The 20,348-nt window shown below is 42.5% G+C and overlaps 1 protein-coding gene across 2 annotated transcripts in view; it reads left to right on the forward strand.

The window, feature by feature from the left end:
• Positions 1-1,278: 1,278 nt before the first annotated feature.
• Positions 1,279-20,348, forward strand: part of CDH13 (cadherin 13) — a 443,692-nt gene continuing 424,622 nt past the window's right edge. Inside the window, exon 1 of one of the 2 annotated variants that reach the window (XM_071440760.1) lies at positions 1,279-1,436. In XM_071440760.1, the coding sequence (XP_071296861.1) occupies positions 1,392-1,436 (45 nt within the window). In that variant the 5' untranslated portion in view covers positions 1,279-1,391. The remainder of the gene's footprint in view (positions 1,437-20,348) is intronic. The other variant, XM_071440761.1, reaches the window with a different exon arrangement.

The following is a 20,348-nucleotide window of genomic DNA, read 5'->3' on the forward strand; positions in this document are numbered from 1 at the left end:
AGTTCCTGCTAGGTTTTGTTTGGATTGTATTCCAACTTGAGTGTTAATTTAAACTCATGTGTAATGGAGGTACTGGGACAGAGTTATTGCTGCCTGTGAGGGTTTAGACTTGGAAGACAGTGTTTTCCCTCAGTTTTGGTCCAGTGGTATGTAAAGGAAGATGTAAGCTCTGAGCAGTAGACTAGCAGTGGTTGCATCAAACAACATTATTCACAGCTGGGAGCTCCTGCTGATGCTGGGGAGCTCAAAGTGGCTGGCAGCTCCTTTATCCCTTCTATCTGCTACCTGCCTTTCCCTCCCCATGTTTCCTCTCATCTCCACCAGCACAGCAGCCACCCGTGGTGGGGCAGAGCAGAAAGTGATGGCAGCTGGTTCTGCTGGATGAGCAAGTGAGGGGAAAACATCACTGATGAGAGCTGAGGAGACTTTTGATCCTTCTAGAAATGGGGGAAGGGTACTGCTAAGTAACCTTGGTGACTGCCAGGAGGCAACTCAGAAAAGGACTGGAGTGTTGTGATACTGGGGAGTGGCAAGGGAGGTGGAGTTGGAAATGCACTCAGGGGAATTCACTCCTAATCTTTGGTCCATCTGCCTGTGTTGCTTGCTGGGCTGCAACATAACCAATCCAGAGAAAGCAGGTCCCCTCTTTCAAACAGGAAAAGTTTTTCTAATTGAAGGACATGCACCTTTGAGACTCTGTCCTGGATTCTAGTTTGTTTAATTAAAATTAAATTCTGCCATTACCTGAGCAGTTAATAAAATCTATTGCCTTATGATGCATTTTTTCTGCAGGCTAGAATGGATCTGTCTTGGTTGTGATTTGTGAGATTGAGGGGAAAACACAAAATATAACCTATATTTCTGCTGCACTGAAAAATCTCTCTGTGTTCTCCTTCTAAGGCTTGGAAGTAACCAAAACTGCAGAGGTCATTTTTTTGAATTATTAAAAATAAGTTTACCTTATTAACATTTTAATAAAGAGAATCTCTTTGCAGTGGTGCTCAGAGTTGCTCTTATTTATCTCTGTTCAATTCCATTCTGTAAAAGAGAAAATACTATTGAGATATGTAAAGCATGATCTTAGGTGGAAACTAAACAGAAATACACCAAAGCAAAAATGCTTTCTGAAGGTGCTGTGTTTGTAGAGGTGCTTGCTCAATATGTGTGATGCAAAATGGGGATGCTTTGTGAAGAAATCATCCTTGTAAAGCCATTGGTTCTGGTCATCAGACTCTATCCAATGCTTTAGTGATGATGCTGCTGATCTATTTGGGAAGTTGGCTGGCTCTCAAGGCAGAGTCTCTTCTCAAAGGCTGTTTCACAGTGAAAATATGCTCAGTGCAGCCGAGTGCATGAATGAAAAAGCCTCTGGTACCTTCTAGTCTGGCAAAATGCAGCACAAAACTCAACTTACTCTGTCTTTTCTGCTGTCCCAGGTAAGAAATGTGTGGGTTTTTCCTTGCTTTCTTTCATCTTTCTGCTTTTGTGCATTTGGATTTGAAAGTATTTGTAATTCAGCTCTGATTTCTGAGTAATTATACATTGCTTGAATTACTGTTTAAAGATGCAGGATCTCTGCTCTAAGCCAGTTGCTAGGAATGCAGGATCTCATAGTTCCCTGATTTACAATTGCAACCAATTTGCCGTGTGATATATAGCATTTTTTTGTTTCCCTTCAGGAAGGGTGGCAGGGGGAATCTTTCAAGTGTCTCGGTTGCAGCTGCAGCGGCAATATTTTCTGTCGTATCAAATGCTGCAACTTTGATTTGCCTCTTTTCTCTGTGCCTTGTGCTGGGTGGTAGGTTTATAGACTGTTACAGGCAGCTCACGTTATTTATTGCTTTTTTGTTTTTTTTTTAAATAAAAGAATTAGGGGGGGGGGGGAATATGGAGGAAAAATAAAATCAGACCTTGCAAAAGGCTCCCTTTGCCGTACTCTCCTGATAGATGTGTAACACTCCGTTAGTGACTTGCTGTGTAGCCTTTCTCTTATTAAATGTAATAGATCCCCCTCTGCCAGAGAGCAGAGGAAAAAACACCCAGCCTTAAAAACACGGAGCCGCCGGAGCCCCGCTGCTGCTGCCTGTCAAAGACAGGGACTCGCTGGGCTTTCACTTCTCAGCTGGTCACTCTCTTTTCCTCTCGCTGCTGTCACAGGGCTCACTTTTGGGCAGCTCAGAGCAGGGTTGGAAATCCTTTGTTGTTGTCCAGCTTCAGTGCATTCCCCGTCCTTTTGTCTCAGGGGCTCCGTAAACTTGCGTTTAGTGTCAGTGGGCTGAGATCTTCTGCACCGAGCAGGGATGAAAGTTAATTCCTTTTCGAATCGAGTGGGTTTGTTAACCCTTGGAGGGTTGGTGGGGTTTAGTGTCAAAAAAGTGCTTGGGACACTGAGCTTGACCTCCTGTGTTTGTGTAACTGCAATCTCCAGCAGCGATTTGGTCTGCTAATCCCAAACAGGGCAATAAGGAGTAAAACGGTGAGGGATCACCCCTGGGAGAGCTTTATTGCTAGAGCAGCTGCACAGAGTGCGAGGAGGAGGCAGTAGGGTGATCCACATGCTGTGATCCACATGCTGTGGATCAAGGTTAGGGCACTCAGGTCCTGGTTTAACCTGGTCAGGAGTCAGGGCAGGGATGTGGGTGGTTGGAGCTGTGGGACAGCAGGAGGCTCCGTGGCTGGATTGGGAGTGAGCAAGCACAAAGGCATTTGGGTGGGTTCGGGATACCAGCCCGGCTCCGAGGAGTGGAACAAATGAAAGCAGCTGCCTTGGGCCACGGGTTTGGTGCCGAGCAGCGTGTGCTGGTGCCACATGGAGAGTTCCTGGCTGGGCCACTCTGCCAGCCAGGGCTGGGCTCCCTCCCTGGCAGCATCCGAGGGCAGCCTCTGGCTCTGCCAGGACTGGCTCAGCTGCTGCCCAGGGAGGGCTGAGCACTGTCCTGTGGGCTGGGGGAGCCCAGAGGGCTCCTGGGGACGAGAACTTGTCACAAGTGGGCTGAGAGCCAGCCTGGGCTGGCAGGGAGAGGCAATGCTCAGGGAGCAGAGGGGCTGGGCGAGAGGGCACAGGCAGTGGAAGGGCAACCTGTGGATGTACTGGACTGGTGCTCTCATCTTGGCTTTGAGACCTCCCATCTGCTTTGCTTGGCTTTCTCTCTGTTTTGAGTCTTTTTTTTTTTGGTACAGCTTCTCCAACATACCACTGAATTAATCAGCTTGAGTTTGGATTTTCTTTAGTGGTTGCTTGTAGGAAAGCAGAATTTATGTGATACAAGAGGATTGAGTTCAAAGGCCTATGAAACATAGCTGGCATTTTTTAAACAATAGTGATTACTTAAAATCTGCACCCGATTCTGAAAACACCCTCTGCTCTTTATTGATGACTTTCAAGGATACTTCAGAGTTTCTCCCCAGGCTGGGCTGAGTTCTGCTGTACTGCAGGGCTGAGCTTGTGGTACTTTACCCTTACTTCCAGCTTAATTGCTCAAATTGCACTCTGCCTCCTTTCTCAGCATGTACAGCTCTATCTGGCCATGTTTCTCTCCACCATGTGAGCTAGTGCATGTCCAAGTTTACTTTCCAGATCATGTCTAAGAGTTAATGAATTGGGGAATGAATCAGAGTGTAATATGGAAGTGTATGTAATTCTGTCTGCAGGTCTAGGCTGTTGAGTATTGGCAGGTTAAAGCATGAATTGGAGCGGGTGCCATGCTAGGAAAGAGATGGGATTTACTGAAACACTGTTTGGCTTTTCTCTTTGACACCCCACATACACAACTTTCATGTGACAGGAAAAGTAAACAGAAGAATGTGAGAAACAACATATTAAACAAATGCAGCCATCTGCTTGTGTCGTGGTTGTAACACATTTAGGGATCTTGTTCTGCACGTTCTCTTTTTTTCTCCCTGAGGAGCAGCAAGAATGTCTCATATAATGCCATGCTAGCGGAACCAGAAAGGACCAAGTTTGATAGGATTCTTTCTAAGCAGGTGCAATCTAGTAATCTTTCTGTGGAGGCAGAAGATAGTGATAACTTAGTTTCAAAGTAATGATAGCAAAGTTTGCAGTGTAGAGAAAAAAGTTTGAGGAAATTCTTTTATGTCAATAGGAACATGGACTGTAAAAGGTTTATTTTTAATGAAAAGCCCATTTCTAAAATTAGTAACTTGGGTTTTGTGTTTTCTTGGTCTGCCTCTAATTCAATTGTGTTTTTAAAGTACAAAAACTTTGCCTTTTGAGGCATTAAAAGGATGAAAATGGAGAAGCACTTTTTCATATCAAAGCAGCTCATTAAGTATGTATGCAAAAACTGAGGTAAACAGGTGAGCAATAAATTAATTTTTCCTTTTGCAAAGATTTAGTCTACACTACTACCAGCTGTTCTGTTTTCACCAAAAAGAAAACTGAGCATTAGCTGGAATAAATGAGAGAGATGTTTCAAGTAATCCTTTAATTCAGACTTGCCTTTAAAACTCCAAAGCATGAGTATAATATACAGCTTTATTGATCTGAAGCTGACAATAAAAACTAAATGTACTCTGGTAGCTTATGCAGTTCACTATACAGGGTACAGTAAGCAGTAAATGCATACTCTGATCTGATAGAATTCAAAATCTGTGTCTTTTAGATTTTCCCCAAAGGGTATTTTCTAAATCTATATACAAGTATTTGTTTTAAGAAAAAAGTTGTTGACAGGCTTCCTTTTTTATGTTATGCATTTCATGCAGAGAGATGACTCAAAATTTGTAAGTAAGGCTTACAGGGTGAGGAAAAGCTCCCATATTTTTTATAATTTTAACAATAACTGTCACGTTTCACTGGGTTGCAACCAAGTAAATTGGAAAAATGTGTAGATTTTACAAGCTTGTCATTAGAGTGAATAGAGAAAATTAGTCCTCAAACTCTTTCCCCTAATGCTGAGCTCACACTGCTGCATTCTTAAGCTTTTATTTGTTCAAATTTCTCCAGAAGAGGGCTCCATGCACAGCTTGAAAGGCAGCACCCAGGTATTGAAAGCAAAAGAAATTTAACAGCTTCAGGAAAATAGACAAGTCTTGCTCACACAAGTGTGTTGATAAAACATTGCAGATTATGCTTAAATTCTGACCAAGTATCTCCCTGTTCTATCGTGTTGGTCTTGTTATTTGAGAGTTCTAGAGAAGTCCTGTGGTTCTTTTATTATATCAGAGTTGTAAAAATGCTTTAAAAATGTTACAGAAACTCAGTTGTCAATTACTCTGTATAATTATTTCTACTGATGAGCACTTTGTGAGCAGGCTGATGCTTGCTCCCCACAGTTTCAGGCCATCATTTTTGGCTATGCAGTCAAAAACCATCTTCCAGTTGCATATCTCATTCACAAGATGGTGTCTCCCAAAACACAGAGCCATTCCAGCAGTTGTGCTGTCCTATTTCTCAAATATTACCTTGGAGGGAAGGTTGGCACTGGTGAATTACAATGGCTTTTGGCTACAGCTCTAACCTCTAAAAATATCCTTACACAGGACCTGACCACAGCCCTTACTGCTAAGCAAGGGGGGTTTGTTATAGCAGACAAGTGAAAACATGGAAATGCTTCTGCAGTTATGGCAATTAAACCCCACTTTGTGTACCCCCTGAGACTCAATCCTTCAATCTAAACTGTTAGTTTAGGTGATATGTTGGGTCCCGCTTTCTGTTTCTGAGAATCAAAACTTCAAAAAGGTTTTCTTAGCACATGTAATATTTGTGCTGTGACCCATTGGGAGTTATTGACTCGGCTTTTAGTGACTTGGCAGCTAAGAAATGGGTATTCCTAAAAGCTGTCTCAGTTCAGCAGGTTCTATTAGAACCACTTAGATGGCAACTGTGGTGCCCCTTCAAGGAGTTGTGAAGTTCTGCCTTGCTTTTCTTCCTGTTTGCTGCCAGATAAGCAGGCTCTTCCCATTCTATTAATATGTAAAAGCAAGGCAGATAACAGAGCCCTCTGTGCTCCACTCTGCTGGAGCTGCATCTCCAATCTTCAGCGGCTGGGTTGCACCAGTGTGCTGCATGTCAGGACTTTGGCCTCAGGTTTCAGAGTTCCTAGGACAGCACAAACCTGTGGCAGCAGCTCTCTGGCCATAGAGAGCAGCAGGCACAACTTTCTCAGGATTGTCCTGGGGAAGGCTGTCAAGAGATCAGAGAAAAGAATGATAAACCATTATTACCTTAACTGGCTGCACCTGTTGTGAACAGGGGAATGTGTTATGGAGATTTGGTTACCAAAGGGAGGTTTCTTGATTGGCCAGTGCTGATGGTGCTTGGATTTCAGGGCCAATTGGTTCCACCTGTGTCCTGGCTGTCTGTGAGGGGGATGAGTTTCTTAATAAGTGTAGTGCCATAAAGTGATTAATCAGCCTTATGAGAAGCATGAAGCCAACGCTAATTATTACCTGGCTGGAGGCCTGTGAAGAAACAAACATTTCAGTAGGATGGAGGCTTCATTCAGGACTTTGAGTACAAAGGTCAGATTAGCAGTTTTTTTATTGTTTCATGGACAGTTACAGGGGCAAAATTCACTGTTTTGGTGTGTATAACTGGTACTCCAGCCAGCAGGGACAGCTGTGTCCTGGGGGCCTCAGGCACAGCTTTGCCAGCTGAGAAGGGAGGGGATTGTCCTGCTCTTCTCTCCACTGGGGTGGCCTCAGCTTGAGTGCTGAGGGCAGTTTTGGTCACCACAATATAACAAAGGTATTATTAAACTCTTAGAGAGTGTCCAAAGCAGGGCAATGAAGATTGTGAAGGGCCTTGAGGGAAAGTGGTGTGAGGAGTGTCCTAGGGCACTTGGCTTGTTCAGCCTGGAGAAGAGGAGACTGAGGGGAGACCTCACTGTTTCCTTGTGAGGAGAAGAGGAGGAGCAGGCACTGATCTCTGGTCTGTGTGACCAGTGCAGGACCCCAGGGAATGGCCTGAAGGTGTGTCACGAGAGGTTTGGGGTTGATATTAGGAAAAGTTTTTTGCATAGAGGATAAAATAGTCTCCCCAGGGCAGTGGTTGCACCACTGAGCCTGAGAGAGCTCAAGAAGAGTTTGGGCAATGCTCTTGGGCACATGGAGTGACTCTGGAGGATGGTCCTGTGCAGGGCCAGGAGTTGGACTTGATGATCCTTGTGAGTCCCTTCCAATTCCACATATTCTGTGATTCTAACTAGAGGTTCATCTGTGCAGGCAAAAAGACAAATCTACAATGTCCACTGGGGAGGAGAAATAGAATGAGAGGAATTTATCATCCTTAGGAGACTAAGTGGGCTATTGCATTTCCCAGTCAACTCTGGATGATGTTAGTGGGTTCTTGATCATGGCCATATGGTTGCACTGTGCCCTGCCCTAATCACCAGATGGAAGGGACCAGCCCAGATGGGAGGCTGTGTTTTTCTGTCACTTCATGTGTCCTGCAGCTAACACAATGTTAGTGTACACAAATCAGGAGGATATTAAACACCAAAGAGGAGAGAAAAATAAGACATGCTTTATTAGCCACTGTTTCATTACTTGGAGGTCTTGGAAATTTTCCCACTACTGCTTTTTAAATTTTTTTTTTTTGTGTCTGATGTGGACTGTATTGTCTGTCAAATGGAAGAATCTAATTCTTTGAAAGCCTTACTGTTTCATATGAAGGGAACTCATTCTGCTCCTATCTTATCCAATATTCTACTGTTTTGCACCATTAATTTTCTTGGCTAGAGGAAAAAAAGAAGGATTTTAAGATTTGGTTCGATGAAGCTGGTTAGAACAGTTCTATGAACAGACTAAAATAAGTATGAGGTATTAAGAGTGGGGTGAATCTTTTCAGCACACAGCAGTTTTCAGTATCTCTAACCACTTGGAAAAGCTGATTAAGGTGTTTAAATAACTTCTGATATCTCTGAATGTTGGTGTATGGATGTCTAATTTGGTATCTTTATGGGCCTTGTTCTTAGGAAACTGAACATCCATCTTCAAGCTTTTGAAATGTCTTAAAATTGGACACCCATACACAGATTCCTGAAATTAATAAGATTTTATTACCTAGCATTCCCTAGACTCCATTTGCATTCCTTAGATTCCATTTTAGTCTAAATAAATTAAAAAACCCCTAGCAAACCACTAATAATAGCTATTTATTTCAGTCTAAATTATTTAATTCTCTTGCTGTGAACAACTAATGCTTAATTCCTTACTAGTAATGGCAATGTATATATTTCTAAAAGTTAATATTTAATTCCCAGGGACTTTGCAGCCTGGTATGTAATGAAGAGCAAATAATTCTTGTGTGTATGAAGGCTGTGTTAAAAGTACAGACAGCAAGTGGGTTTCTAAAAGTTTGCAGACTTTTTAGGATTTTGAGTAATCATGGCAGATGGACCTTGTGGAATTTGTGTGTAACAAGGACTCAAAATGCTGAAGACCTCAGGTTCTAAGGCCATTAAGGTGTCACAGCACTGTTAATGTGGCTGTATGAAAAGAAATATTTATACCGAAAACTGGAATTTAGGACAGGAGATGCTCACTTGCAAATATCTGTACCTGCAAGCTCAGGTTACCTCAGCTGTTACTGTTTGTGTGTTTGTTCCCCCTCTCCCTTCCCAGGGCTGGGTGTGAGGGCTCCTTTCCTGCTCCAAGGCAAGGCTGACAAACTTGGCTGGACACAGCTGGGGACTCCTGAGTCCTTGAATTAATGGCTGGCTGCCACATGGGCAGGAACACAGCTGTGGCACACGTAGAGAGAGCATGGGATAGCTGCTTATAATGCTTCAAATCAATCCATAAAAGCGTTGACACATTGAGTTTTGTTCAAACTGCTATGGAGCAAAAAACCTCAAACGTGTTACAAAGCACTTATCATGCTGATAATTGGCTCATCTACTTTATAGACACTCAATCTCCTTCTTTTCATCTTCTTGGCATAACTTGGAGTTGGGCTTCTGTACAAGTTGTCAGTGAAGAGTCCTGGAGTCAAACACAGGGGATTTTGAACCTGTAAGTGTAAAACAAAAACTGGCAGTTGTCCATGGGGTCACTGTATAAAGGGAGATATCTCAGCTGCCTGAAAGAGGAGTATGATCCACAGCTTGTAGAGACAGCATAAAGGGATAGAGGCAGAGGATTATGATGTAAAGTTTCCCCTTCCTTAGCCTGTTACAGTGCTCTTGTGTATAATTGCATTTTCAGCAGTGGGTAACTGCTTGGGAGCAGAGAAAACCCCAGAAATCTGTTCCCCAGGATCTGGCATTTTTCCATAGACAAACCTTCTTGCTCTGAGTTCCTCTGCTGCCAAATAAGGTGTATTTATACACTTCTCTTGAGACAGCCCTGTGCTGTCCCTGAGGAACTGCATTTTATCAGACAACAAACAGCTATAACAAAATGTGAGAACTGAACATAGCACTGCTCTGGAGTTGACAAAGCAGGAAATCCAGAGCATCTGGTACTTTGCTCCCTGAGTGAAAGGAGATGGAATTAGGCATTAGAATTGGATGGGCATTTCCTTCCCCATCAAACCCATTGTTTCAGAGCTCTGTCAGAGGAAGCTGAGCAGCTCCAACTGTGCTTTCAGCAAGAATGGATATCTCAGCTGCGGGTTTGACTTGATCTGTACAGTTAAATAACCAGCCAAATTAAAAGGTGTTCAGCTTGACCTTCTGCCAAAATAACTGGTCTTGCAATTGCCAGGTAGTCCTGGTTATTATCCAGGTGAAATGCAAAATGAAATACCTGTGGGTAAAGACAAATGAGAATATATGAAAATAGAACAATACATAAAATTGTCTTGGTTTTTGAGTATATTTTTTAGCTTGCTACCTGAAGGTTGTATTTTGTGCCAGGCAAGGGAATTTATTGTTTTCTAAAATGTTTGTTTTCATAATTCATGATCAGATTGAACTAAGTGGACTCTGAACTCTATAAATCTTGATTTATGGATATTGATATTCCTGTCAATTTACTAATACACAGCTCTGACCTGAACACTAAACTAGGTGCATATTTGATAATCTTTCCTTCATAATGGATCATAAAATGGTTTGAGTTGGCAGGGACCTTAAAGAGCATCTCATTCCACCCATTCTGCCATGAGCAGGAACACCTTCCACTGGACCAAGTTGCTCCAAGCCCTGTCCAGCCTGACCTTGAGCACTCTCAATCCATTCTCTGTCTTGCACTTGGGCTTCTGGACCTGATTCTGTGTAGGATGTGGCAATATCGTTGCAAGAGTCATTATTTAGGAAACAAAGCTGTAGGGATGGTCAGGAAAGCCTGGAGTAAAGGGAGCACACTTGCACCCACATTCCCTACTTTTTGGGAATGGATAAGCCATCTAGTTTTGAAATAACTGTTTTCTTCTAACGTTTTAAGCAACAATGTCTCATTTAAAAATGATAAACAGGAATGCAATATCCAGTGTTAAATGTCACCAATGGTTTTCCCTAATTGTTGATCTCTGTAGTTTGGTTATCAATGCAGAAATGTGGTACTTTTTGTGGTGAGGGTATTGATTATTGTAATCTGGAAAAAGAGCAGCTGATAAGTTCACATACCATGTGTTACCTGGAAGTAAGATAAGGATGCTGGGGATAAATCATGACATTTTGTGTCTGGTGGAAATTCTGGTCTTGCACCTCTCTCAACTTCAGTTTTGTGTGTTTGCCATAGCAAAGCACTGCTGCTCCCACCAACACAGGAGCAAGTCTCCTGAAGATGTGGATTGATTGCATTGCCCTCCTTTTGTTATCTGGGTGAAGGATGGGTGGTGTCAGTGCCATGTGCATTCCTGCTGTGCATGTACCAGGATGCTTACACAGCTTCTATTGCTGTGGTAGCTGAGCACCCTACAAATGGTAATGAATTTATCCTTGCTTCCCTAAAATAACTGCTCAGTTCCGACAGGACCATTATTCTGAAATGGGAGACAGCCTCCAACATCTGCCTGTCTCAATGACCTGAGGTCTGTTATCTTGGGTGAGTAATGATGTTGCCTGCTGTCACTTGGGCTGCTGGTGTTGATTCAGTGGTGGCACTTCATTCCACTTCAGAAAGATTAATTCTTATTGGAGGGAGCCAAGAATAAATTCAGTATTTAGGCCAATCAGAAGGTGGTGTTTCCAGTAGTATTTTAATAATGCAGCTCAACTTTCAAGAATGTAATTAGTTATGATTTGCCAAGGAACTGCCTATCTCTATACTTGCATAGAGAGGAGACTAATAAGATAAAATATAATCATAGCAGCACAGAGATCTTTAGGCATAAGGAAATGGAGAATGCTTGCTCATAGCTGGTGCTTGTGATGGCTGCTGGCACAATGATCAGGTGGAGCAGAGGAGGAGGATGAGGCTGGCAGTTCTATTTACACTCAAGGCATTTCAGACCAGGGCAGTGGGGTAGAAAATGGAGTCAGATAATGCACAACCAACTCTACTTGGGTAGGGGAAAGGTTGTGCATCTTGCCACTGCAACAGGAGGCAGTCTCAGAATATTTCTCCTGCCATCTGCTCACTGACAGAGGTTCCTGTCTTCCTTCCTTTCCTTGGTTTGGAGGAGGTAGAACTGCCAAAATCTCGGGCTGCTCTGGCAGGAGGTGAGCTGCTGGTTGTGGCTGTTCCCCCCCAGGTTTAGCTGCTGGAAGTGGGATGTTGCCAACCTAAAGTGTCACTGTTAGAGAGATGTACCCAAATGTTTGAATTCCTGGGAGCACTAGGACACATGGATGCACCATTTGTCACGTGCCCAAAACATGAAACTCTGGCTTTCAACAGTCCATACAAATCAACAAAGTCTTATTTTTTGGAACAGCTGCTTCTTCCTGTGAGTTTCTCTCTCTGAAATGAGGATTTAGTCTTGCACTTGCTTCCCAATAATGGAATTTTCAAAGCTTTTCCTCCTTCAGGAGTCAAAGGCACACAAGCACAGAACCTGTTTCTTGCTGTGCATGGGAGCTAAACATTGATTATGGGGTGGGTGAAGGAGTTTGTGTAAAACAAACTGACTTGCTTGGCTGCAATAACTCATGTTGAACCTGAACTGAATTGTTTCTCCAACTTGTTCTTGACTTCTGATTTCTGCATGCTGTGTGTTTGTGGAGTCTAGCTGGGATACGTAGGAATAAAAAGCCATCGTGCACAGCATGAATGGTTCTCTCTGCCTTACCTCCAGGCTGACTGGAAGCATCAGCATTCCTGTAATTTCCTTGTTCAAATTGCTTTTTTCTCTTTTCTCCTCCGTCTGGTTAAAATAATTCAGATAGTCTGAGTGCTTTTAGTTTTTTTACTCAAACTTTCCTCCAGAACTCCTGGTGTTGGGGGAAAGGGTGAATAATTTTTACTACTCTGAATAACTTTTACTACTGTGGTTTAACTTAGATGGGGTTCAGCAGGCTCTGCTGGAAAATCCATCCCTGTTCGTGGTGCTTATAGATGTTTTTCTTTTGGTGCTAAAAGAGGATGGAGGTTTTCTTGCACTATGAAGAAAACCAGACACACTTAAGGAGTTGCTTTCCTTTAACATTTCACATGGGTCATATTTTCACTGGGTAATCTGGAGATTCCCCAGAGTTAGTGCAGTGCTAAGTTCCAACCTTTGGCTCATGTGGTAGGGAACTCTAAATGTTGTAGTGTTATTCCTTGTGCTTTTCCTGGTATGTTCCTATCACCCTATTCCTTTCTTCCTTAGTTCTTTCTGCTCATGTGGAAAAGAGAATTTCACTTATCCTCCCCAGTAATGGTGTTAGGTTGGCGATCTCCTGGAGTCAGGAGTGCTGGGGTAGTAATTTGTTAATAAACATGCTGACATAGCTGCTGAATTTATCCTCCTTTTCCCTGGTTGACTGAGGAGTACAAGAAAGAAGAGCAAACCTTAAAGCATAAAAATGGAAAGGAAAGCAAAAACAAGGGAAAAAAGAAAAAACGAAATGGTATTCAATGTTCTGTCACTTTGCAGCTGTTTGGATTTGGAAAGCAGCCTTTTGTATTTATGATACAGTCAACAGATGCATACAGGAATGGAGCACAGTCTGATTTTGCCTGATTTCCACATCTTCATTTGCACAGTCTTGCCTCAGAGCTTAGGCTGACACCCATATCCAGAGCTCTTGCTCATATCTACATCTGAAGTTGCTGGCACCAGGAAATGGTGATACTGTTTTATGCACATTTGTGTATATCAACATGCTGGTTTATGAGAGGCAGGAAATTTAATCCTTTGTAAAACTCTTTATCCATTTCCAGCATTCATTAGCTGCCACAGAACTCTCCTCTCTTTTACATTTTATATTTTGGTGGGGCTTTATTATCTCGATGGACAACATTTATCCCTACTGCTTTGACTTTGTTGTACTCATTAAATCCATTCTACTGATTCTTTGGCAAGCTTGTTATCACACAGATGAAATAAATGTAGGATATCCCTTCCTCTAATTGACTAATTGGATGGGGAAGGAATGGGAGTGGAGAGAACAGAAGACAACTGGGTACAAATTGTGAGGCCAAAGCAGCCTTCATTGCAGGACAGCACTTTGCAATTTCTTTTGGAGCTGTTTGCATGTCACTTCTTTAATTGTCTGAACCTGGCTTATGTGGATCAGGAAGGTGACTTAGCACATGCTCCCTGTGTGACACCAGCAGGATTTTAACTGTTTCCTGATGGATGTCAGTGTGTCCCAAAGAAAATGGGAAGGTGGGAAAGGGTCAGAGAACCTCGGAGGAGAAGTACAACTCTGTTATGGTTTTCTAGCAATAAATATGAAGCAGGGCAGCTACCAGGAACAGCTGGGTGATGTCTTGCTGAAAAGGGGCAACTCCTAGGAAAGAGAAATGCTCCAAAGTTTTGTCAGATATTATGTGACTTCCTCTCTCCTACCGCTTTTGTTAATATAATTTCACAGATTTATCCCTTTTCTCTTATTTTTCTGACAACTCTTGGAGGCTAGCTAAAGAGCAAGAGATTAAAAGGAAGAGAACCTGGCTTCAGGCACATTTGCAAACTAGCTGTTAGTTTTCTGCAGGTCCTTCCATGCTTCAAATAGAAACAATCCTCCCCTGACAACTGAGCATACAATTCATGTACAATGGATCTGCTTCTGACATTGTATTTCTGGGGCGTTTGTACGACTCGTGATTCATCTGGCAGTGCTTGAGTTTAAGCACTGATAAAGGCAACACAGCAGAGTGCAAATACATTTGACCTTTCAAAACATTGAATAGAAAACAAAAATAGGAAAAATAGTTACTTTGCAATTTTTCCTTGTACATGTGTAATGATTGCAAGCAGACCAGCATTCTGATTCCTGCCCTGGGAGCCTGGGCAGCACAGAGGCCTCCAGGCCTGAGCTCCTCCTGTTCCACTGTGTGTGAGTTAGCCTGGTATTGATGTAGAGGTACAGGTCAACTTTGATTTCCCCAGATCAGGGATTGGCCTGATGTCTGCTGCAGCCAAAGATCTTTACTGTCTGGCATGCTATGTTTGTGTAATTGGCACTCTGGTCTTGACTGACTTGCCTGGCAGGTGTCTGTATTCCAAGTGTAAAGTTTCCCTGGAAGTGCCACTTTTAAATCAGTAGCACTGACACAGAACTAAGGCTGGGGCACCTGTGAGAAGTTCCTGCCAAAATCCTCAGCCAGCTGCAGCCATAGCTTGGATGCAGCCGCCTCATATCAGTGCTGTGAGCTGCTTTGAAAAGGGAAGAACTCCATGGGTGCTCTGTGGTGTCAGGGCTCAGTCTCACTGGATCCCTCCTGCAGGGGCAGGGCATGGAAACAGAACTGTGCTGGGGGCACATCAGCCCTGTGACACTCCCTATGGCATCCCTGCTCCTGGGGAGCATGTGCAGCTCTGAATAATGCTCCAAATATGATGGGAACTGAAGATCCTCCCATCTGTTCCTTGTAAAACTGTGGTTGATTTGTGATTGCATTCCTCTGCTTTACAAGCAGAGGAGGGACGTGCAGTCCATCTGTCCCAGCCCACAGGAGATGTACAGGGTGTGCAGAATTGTGTGCCAGGTTCTGGGTCAGGGGTAGGTTTTAAATGAGGTGACCAGGTTAAACTTTCATCTTGAACCTCTTTGGGGAAGGGAGGGAAGACTATGCAGCAGCTGGGTAGGGCTCTGATCTGGCATTGCTACAGCTATTTTTGATATTTCTAAAACTACTTTCCAGTAACTGCAGTGGAATTTGGATGGTTTTTTGGTCTGAAGCTTCTTAGCTATTAATGATAGTCCATCTTTAATTTATTTGTACTACCCTGCTGCCTGTCATATGCTGGTCAAGTCTTGTGCAGCAGAGAGAAACATTTTTCCCTTATCCCACTTTCTTATTTCTTGGTTCATTGTGTAGTCACCTCCTGTGGCTGTGTTTACATGAATTTCATTGACAACAAGTCTTGAGGAATCCGCTTAAGTAATAATCAATTTTTCCTTCAAATTGCCTCTTTTTCCATATTTTTATGTGAATGGATAAAATATCTGATCAGCTTCCTTAGCACCTGTAATGAAAGCTCTCTCTGGTTTTGTTCAGTGCTACTGGCAAAGTTTTATGCTGAAACAAGGCTGCTGGACTGGGAGGGTTTTGAACAATTTATGGATTTAAAAAGAGGGGTAGAAAAGGAAGGGATAAACTGATATTCTGCCTTTAGTAATTCTCTGCTGTAAAATATGTAACCAGTCACTGGATAAGCAGCACTAGTGAATTGAAATTGAAATTTGTCTTTTCCAAACAAAGCTCTAACTGTTCCTTTTGAAGTTGTGCTCTTTCCTGCATGCTGTTGGGCCTACACTTCTGGCCTTTTGGCCAAAGCATCACATTTGTGTAACAGCCCAGCTTTGCTGGGATAAAACAGGCCAGTGAGTGTAGTCAAAGTTGTGACTTTGAGTGTCCTTAGTTTGAAGTGGGTTTTTTTGAGCTTTGGATTTCCCCTAACCCAGCAAACTCTTTGTGGACTTTGATATTATTTCTATGGTTTAGCTTCTTTTTTCAGACAGCTGCTTCACTAAGAATCTGAACTGCAAAGCAGTGCCTTTTCCCATCCCACCAACCATATGCATCAGGCTGACCTTTGGCTTGAATGCAAAGTTTGGTGTCAACCCTGTCCCATTAGCAAACATCCCATAAATCATAGTGACAAGGTGCTGTGGCTGGGGGCAGGTTGGCACTGGGGGTGTTTGAGAGACAGGAGCGATGTCTGATCTCTGTTAGCACTGAAGGACAGGCTCCAGCAGGCCCAGCAGAGCAGGGCTGGTCCTTGCTCCATCCCCTGCCCTGTTTCCATGTGGGTGCCCTCCCTTGGGCTATGCCTTTGCTGTTCTTGGGTCAGAGCCCACCCCTGGCACCAAGGAATGGCTGCTGGTCCTGCTGGGGATAACTTCACTTGGAGCTGCAGCACTTGGAGCCTCAATTCTCTCTTAACAGCCTCATCCTTGTTGAGCATCTTGATTTCAAGTGTCTGTTGAAGCACTGTAAACAGATTTCCTTCAGCTCTGCAGCACTACATGCTGTGTTGCAATACATTCTGTCTACTTTAGAGCTGTTAGTGATTCATTAGTTTGCTGTTCCAGAAACCAATTCCAAAGGGATCACTCATCTCCCTAGAGCAGTGAGGGTATTTTCAAGCTGGCTACACAGTGCTGTGGCAGTTTTTTTTGAGACTTGCCTGGTTCAAATCATGTGGCAGTGATACAGGCAAAGGCTGCCAGCTCAATGGAGGATTGCACACAGATTCCATGGGTGGGAACTTGCAATATTCTTAGACACAGCTAATAATAACTCCTCTCAACTCCTGAAATGTCACAGTGGTCTGGTGGGTAACTGCTCTTTGGAAAGCATTTACTTGTGGTTTGTTTTTTTTTTTGCCACCAAGAGTAGTCCCTGACATGTTCAATGCTGCATTATGCTTGTAACTGAGAAAAGTATGTTGGAAATGAAGAACCTTAATCCATCTGTCTGTGAATTGACCTGTGTCAAGATCTCAGAATTGCAGCTTCAGTCTGGGGACCCAGGACTGTGTCCTCTCTGAGCTTTTCCTGTCCAGAGATTCCTAAGCTCTAATGAGCATGCCTCTGGTAGAGACTTGGAAACAGAACAGTGAGAAATCTCTGGTGTGCTAAAGAAAAAAGGTATTATAACATAATAGTTATAATAACAGTAACTCAGTTTTCTTTAAAGGGGTCGGTTGCTGCCTGACAGACTGTCCTGCAGTCAGGTCTTCAGGGTTTTTGGAGTTTCTGAGTATAGATTTGCCCTAGAACTGTTTTTTCTGATGGAGAAGAATAACTGCTTTTCATGAAACTTCCAAAGTTTTCAATTGTTTTATGAACCAAGAGAACACAGAAAATAATAATAAAAAAATCTCTAAATGTTCTGTGGAACTAAGGTAATGCTTTCTTACATTAGCCATTTATTTCTTTTTCCTGTCTAGTGCACCCAGCAAGGTACCAGCAGTAAATCTCCAGCTGCAGGATTTACTGTAAGATTTTTATGGACTGCTGGAGACCAGGCAGGGATTTTGACATATTGGCTGCAGAGTGGCAGAAACTGATACATACAAAACTGTGAAGACTAAATTCTTAGTCAAAAGGTGCCAGCATTTAGAAGGGTGAGAAGTTGAGCAGTGAGCTTTTGTTAGATTATAACTGAAATCCTAGCTCTGAGCAGGTGAGCTGAGTTTTAGGAGATGTTGGACACTTGCTGCCTCCTGGGATTTGGGTTAACCTGCCCCTTGCCAGTGCAGAGCTGCATGGGAATTGCACAGAGCCATGCAGTGGAGGGTGATGTAAATGTGGGGACAGACAGATGGCCTGTGCTCCAAATGACTCTTCTCAGTTGCATTTTACAGCTGTTTATTAGAGTGACAGACACCTGGATGTGTCTTTCAAGGCAGAGTTGCATCACTGGGGACCATGATTAACAGGACATAATGAAGGGACCTCGCTTTCTCCATGCTACTGTATTTCTGATTTTATTTTGCTGATTTCTCACAGCGTTTTGATGATAGGATCACTTAAGAGCAAAAAAAATCAAGTGCAAATCAAAGGAGGAGCTTGTGAAAAGTCTTATAGGAAGACTTTATCAATTAGGCTTTGTTTGCAGTCACAGCTCAGGATTCCCAAATCACCCATCAGTACACGTTGACCCTGGTAGTGAGAACCCAGAGGAACATGGCTTGTGGGGGATCTTGGAAAAGAGTCTTGTACTCAATCTGTTTATTTGAACTAATTACTTTAATTATAGTAATTAATTTGTATCTTAATGAGCAATCCATCCCTCTATTTGCACAGTACTGCCAGAACTTAGTCCTCATCTTAGATATGTTGCAGGCTTCTTGTGCCTGTGAAGATGCATTTTCAGAGCACTTGGGGAATTGTGGTTCACAGAATGACTTCACCTAAAGGGGAGGCTTGGCTGTTGTCATTTTATTCTTGTTCAATAATCTGAAATACATCATCAGCATCAATGCTTTACTTAAAGAAAAAGAAGGTTAGAATCAATGGGGTTTAAGAATATTATCCTCTTTCCCCAAGGTTTCTTTTATTTTCCAGAAGTACTCTGTCATTTTCTTTGCTTGGCAACTTAACTTACTTGTGAGCATTTAAAGCAAATTGTGGTCTTAGAAATCTGAGAATAAAAGTAGAAAATATTTATCTCACAATAAGTTTTCATTCCTCTTGCATTTATTGTACCTTGTCCCCTCTACTCTAAATCATGGCAATCAGGCACTGGAAAACATATTTTATATGAGGATCCATGTGAGTCCTGGCAGATGGATAATGGGTTACTCTCAGCTGCTCTTTGCCATTGCTGGATAAACCCCATCTTGCCCTGACTCACAGGAGTCATCAGGCTTCATTTCAGCTTCATCCTTTGTCATCCTGATAGGCAAAGGCACTGGGGAATTAAGACATGAAATTGTTGGTGTTCTTAGAGGAGCAATGTCTGGAACACGTGACAGTTGCTGGATCTGTGTTTCTGTTTAAACTTGCTGAAAGAATTAGGTTCCCATTGTCTGTGTGCTGTCTGCAGTTTGCTGTGATCAAAGACAGGAGTGGAGGTGCTCTGCTAGGAATGATCCCCTCCTTCTGCATGAAAGAACAAATTACTACAGGTTTCCCCTTCATGGGATAATGTGTTCATCTTCCTGCTTCAGAGCAGTCAGCAGCTCTTTGTGAGATATTGGTGCAGGCACTGGCTGCTCCTCAGGTGGCTGGAAGTGCCACATTTGTCACTCTTTGCAGTGTTTGTGGCTTTACTCTGAGCTGGTCTGAGGAGGGAAGCAGTGAGACCTGCCCAAACTTCCCCACGTGGCCAAGCTGGTGATTTCCTTCCTATGTGTAACATCTGTGCAGCACAAAAATAAAATGTGACACTCCTTCGTGTCCCCAGTGAAGTGCTTGCTTGAAGTCCTGCACAAAACAACTGGCAGCTGACTGCTGCAAATGGGTTTTTTTTTCTTTATAACACAATTCAAACTAGAGGTTAAAACTAATAGCTAAGAGTGAGTTGTTTGAATAATAATTGATCAGATTCCTCTAAGTGGAACACTTGGTAAGAAAACAATGATAGCCAGTATGAGTGCTACAAGTTAAATACAAAATTGCATTATGACATTCACATATATATAAGTTCTATCCTAGCAATTTTTTCTTAGACATTTTTTAGGTGTAATGCAGCATTTGAGTGACAAGATCTTGAAAAGAAATGCTTGCTTTTTAAAGTTTTTCATCATTTTGACATTATACTCGAGAGCAGTAATTGTGATGTTGTTTCTAAAGTCCAAGAGGTTTATCTGTCAAGTATTAATAACAGATAAACATTTTGTTTGTTTTCTGCATTTAATATACTGTGGTATTAACAGAAGATAGAAATCAGGTTTTCTTTCTCTGATGAGTCCTTAAATTCAATTTAGCTGGGATGAGGTAAACAACACTATGATTTGAAAGAGGATAAACCTCCCTGAGCTATTAGGGAACTTGTATATGCCTGAATGTCCTTGCTATTATCATAACTTTAATCATTGTAAGCTGCAAACCCATTCAAAGTATTATCTAAGCCTGACAACATCCTCAGTGTTAGCACAATGCATTAAAAAAAAAGCCTTTTGTGCAATCTCTGTCTCAAGGACAAGCCACCTAATTAACAGACCAGCCTGAAACAGACACTGTTGTGTTTGTCTTTATTAAGACATAATGAATTGCAGAACTCCAAGTTGTTTTTTTGAATCAGAATGATCTGAGGGAAGCATTTCATGGCAGGGAGTGGAAAAATGTGAAGGCATGAAGTACCACTGTGAGGAGAATGTTAAGTATATCCATGTTGTGTGTCTCCATATATATGTGAAAATATGTATGAATAGATGCAGGATAATACACACAATG

This window comes from Agelaius tricolor, unplaced genomic scaffold (assembly GCF_023055355.1).
Source record: "Agelaius tricolor isolate 1412-34295 unplaced genomic scaffold, bAgeTri1.0.p SCAF_15, whole genome shotgun sequence".
Taxonomy (NCBI): Eukaryota; Metazoa; Chordata; class Aves; order Passeriformes; family Icteridae; genus Agelaius; species Agelaius tricolor.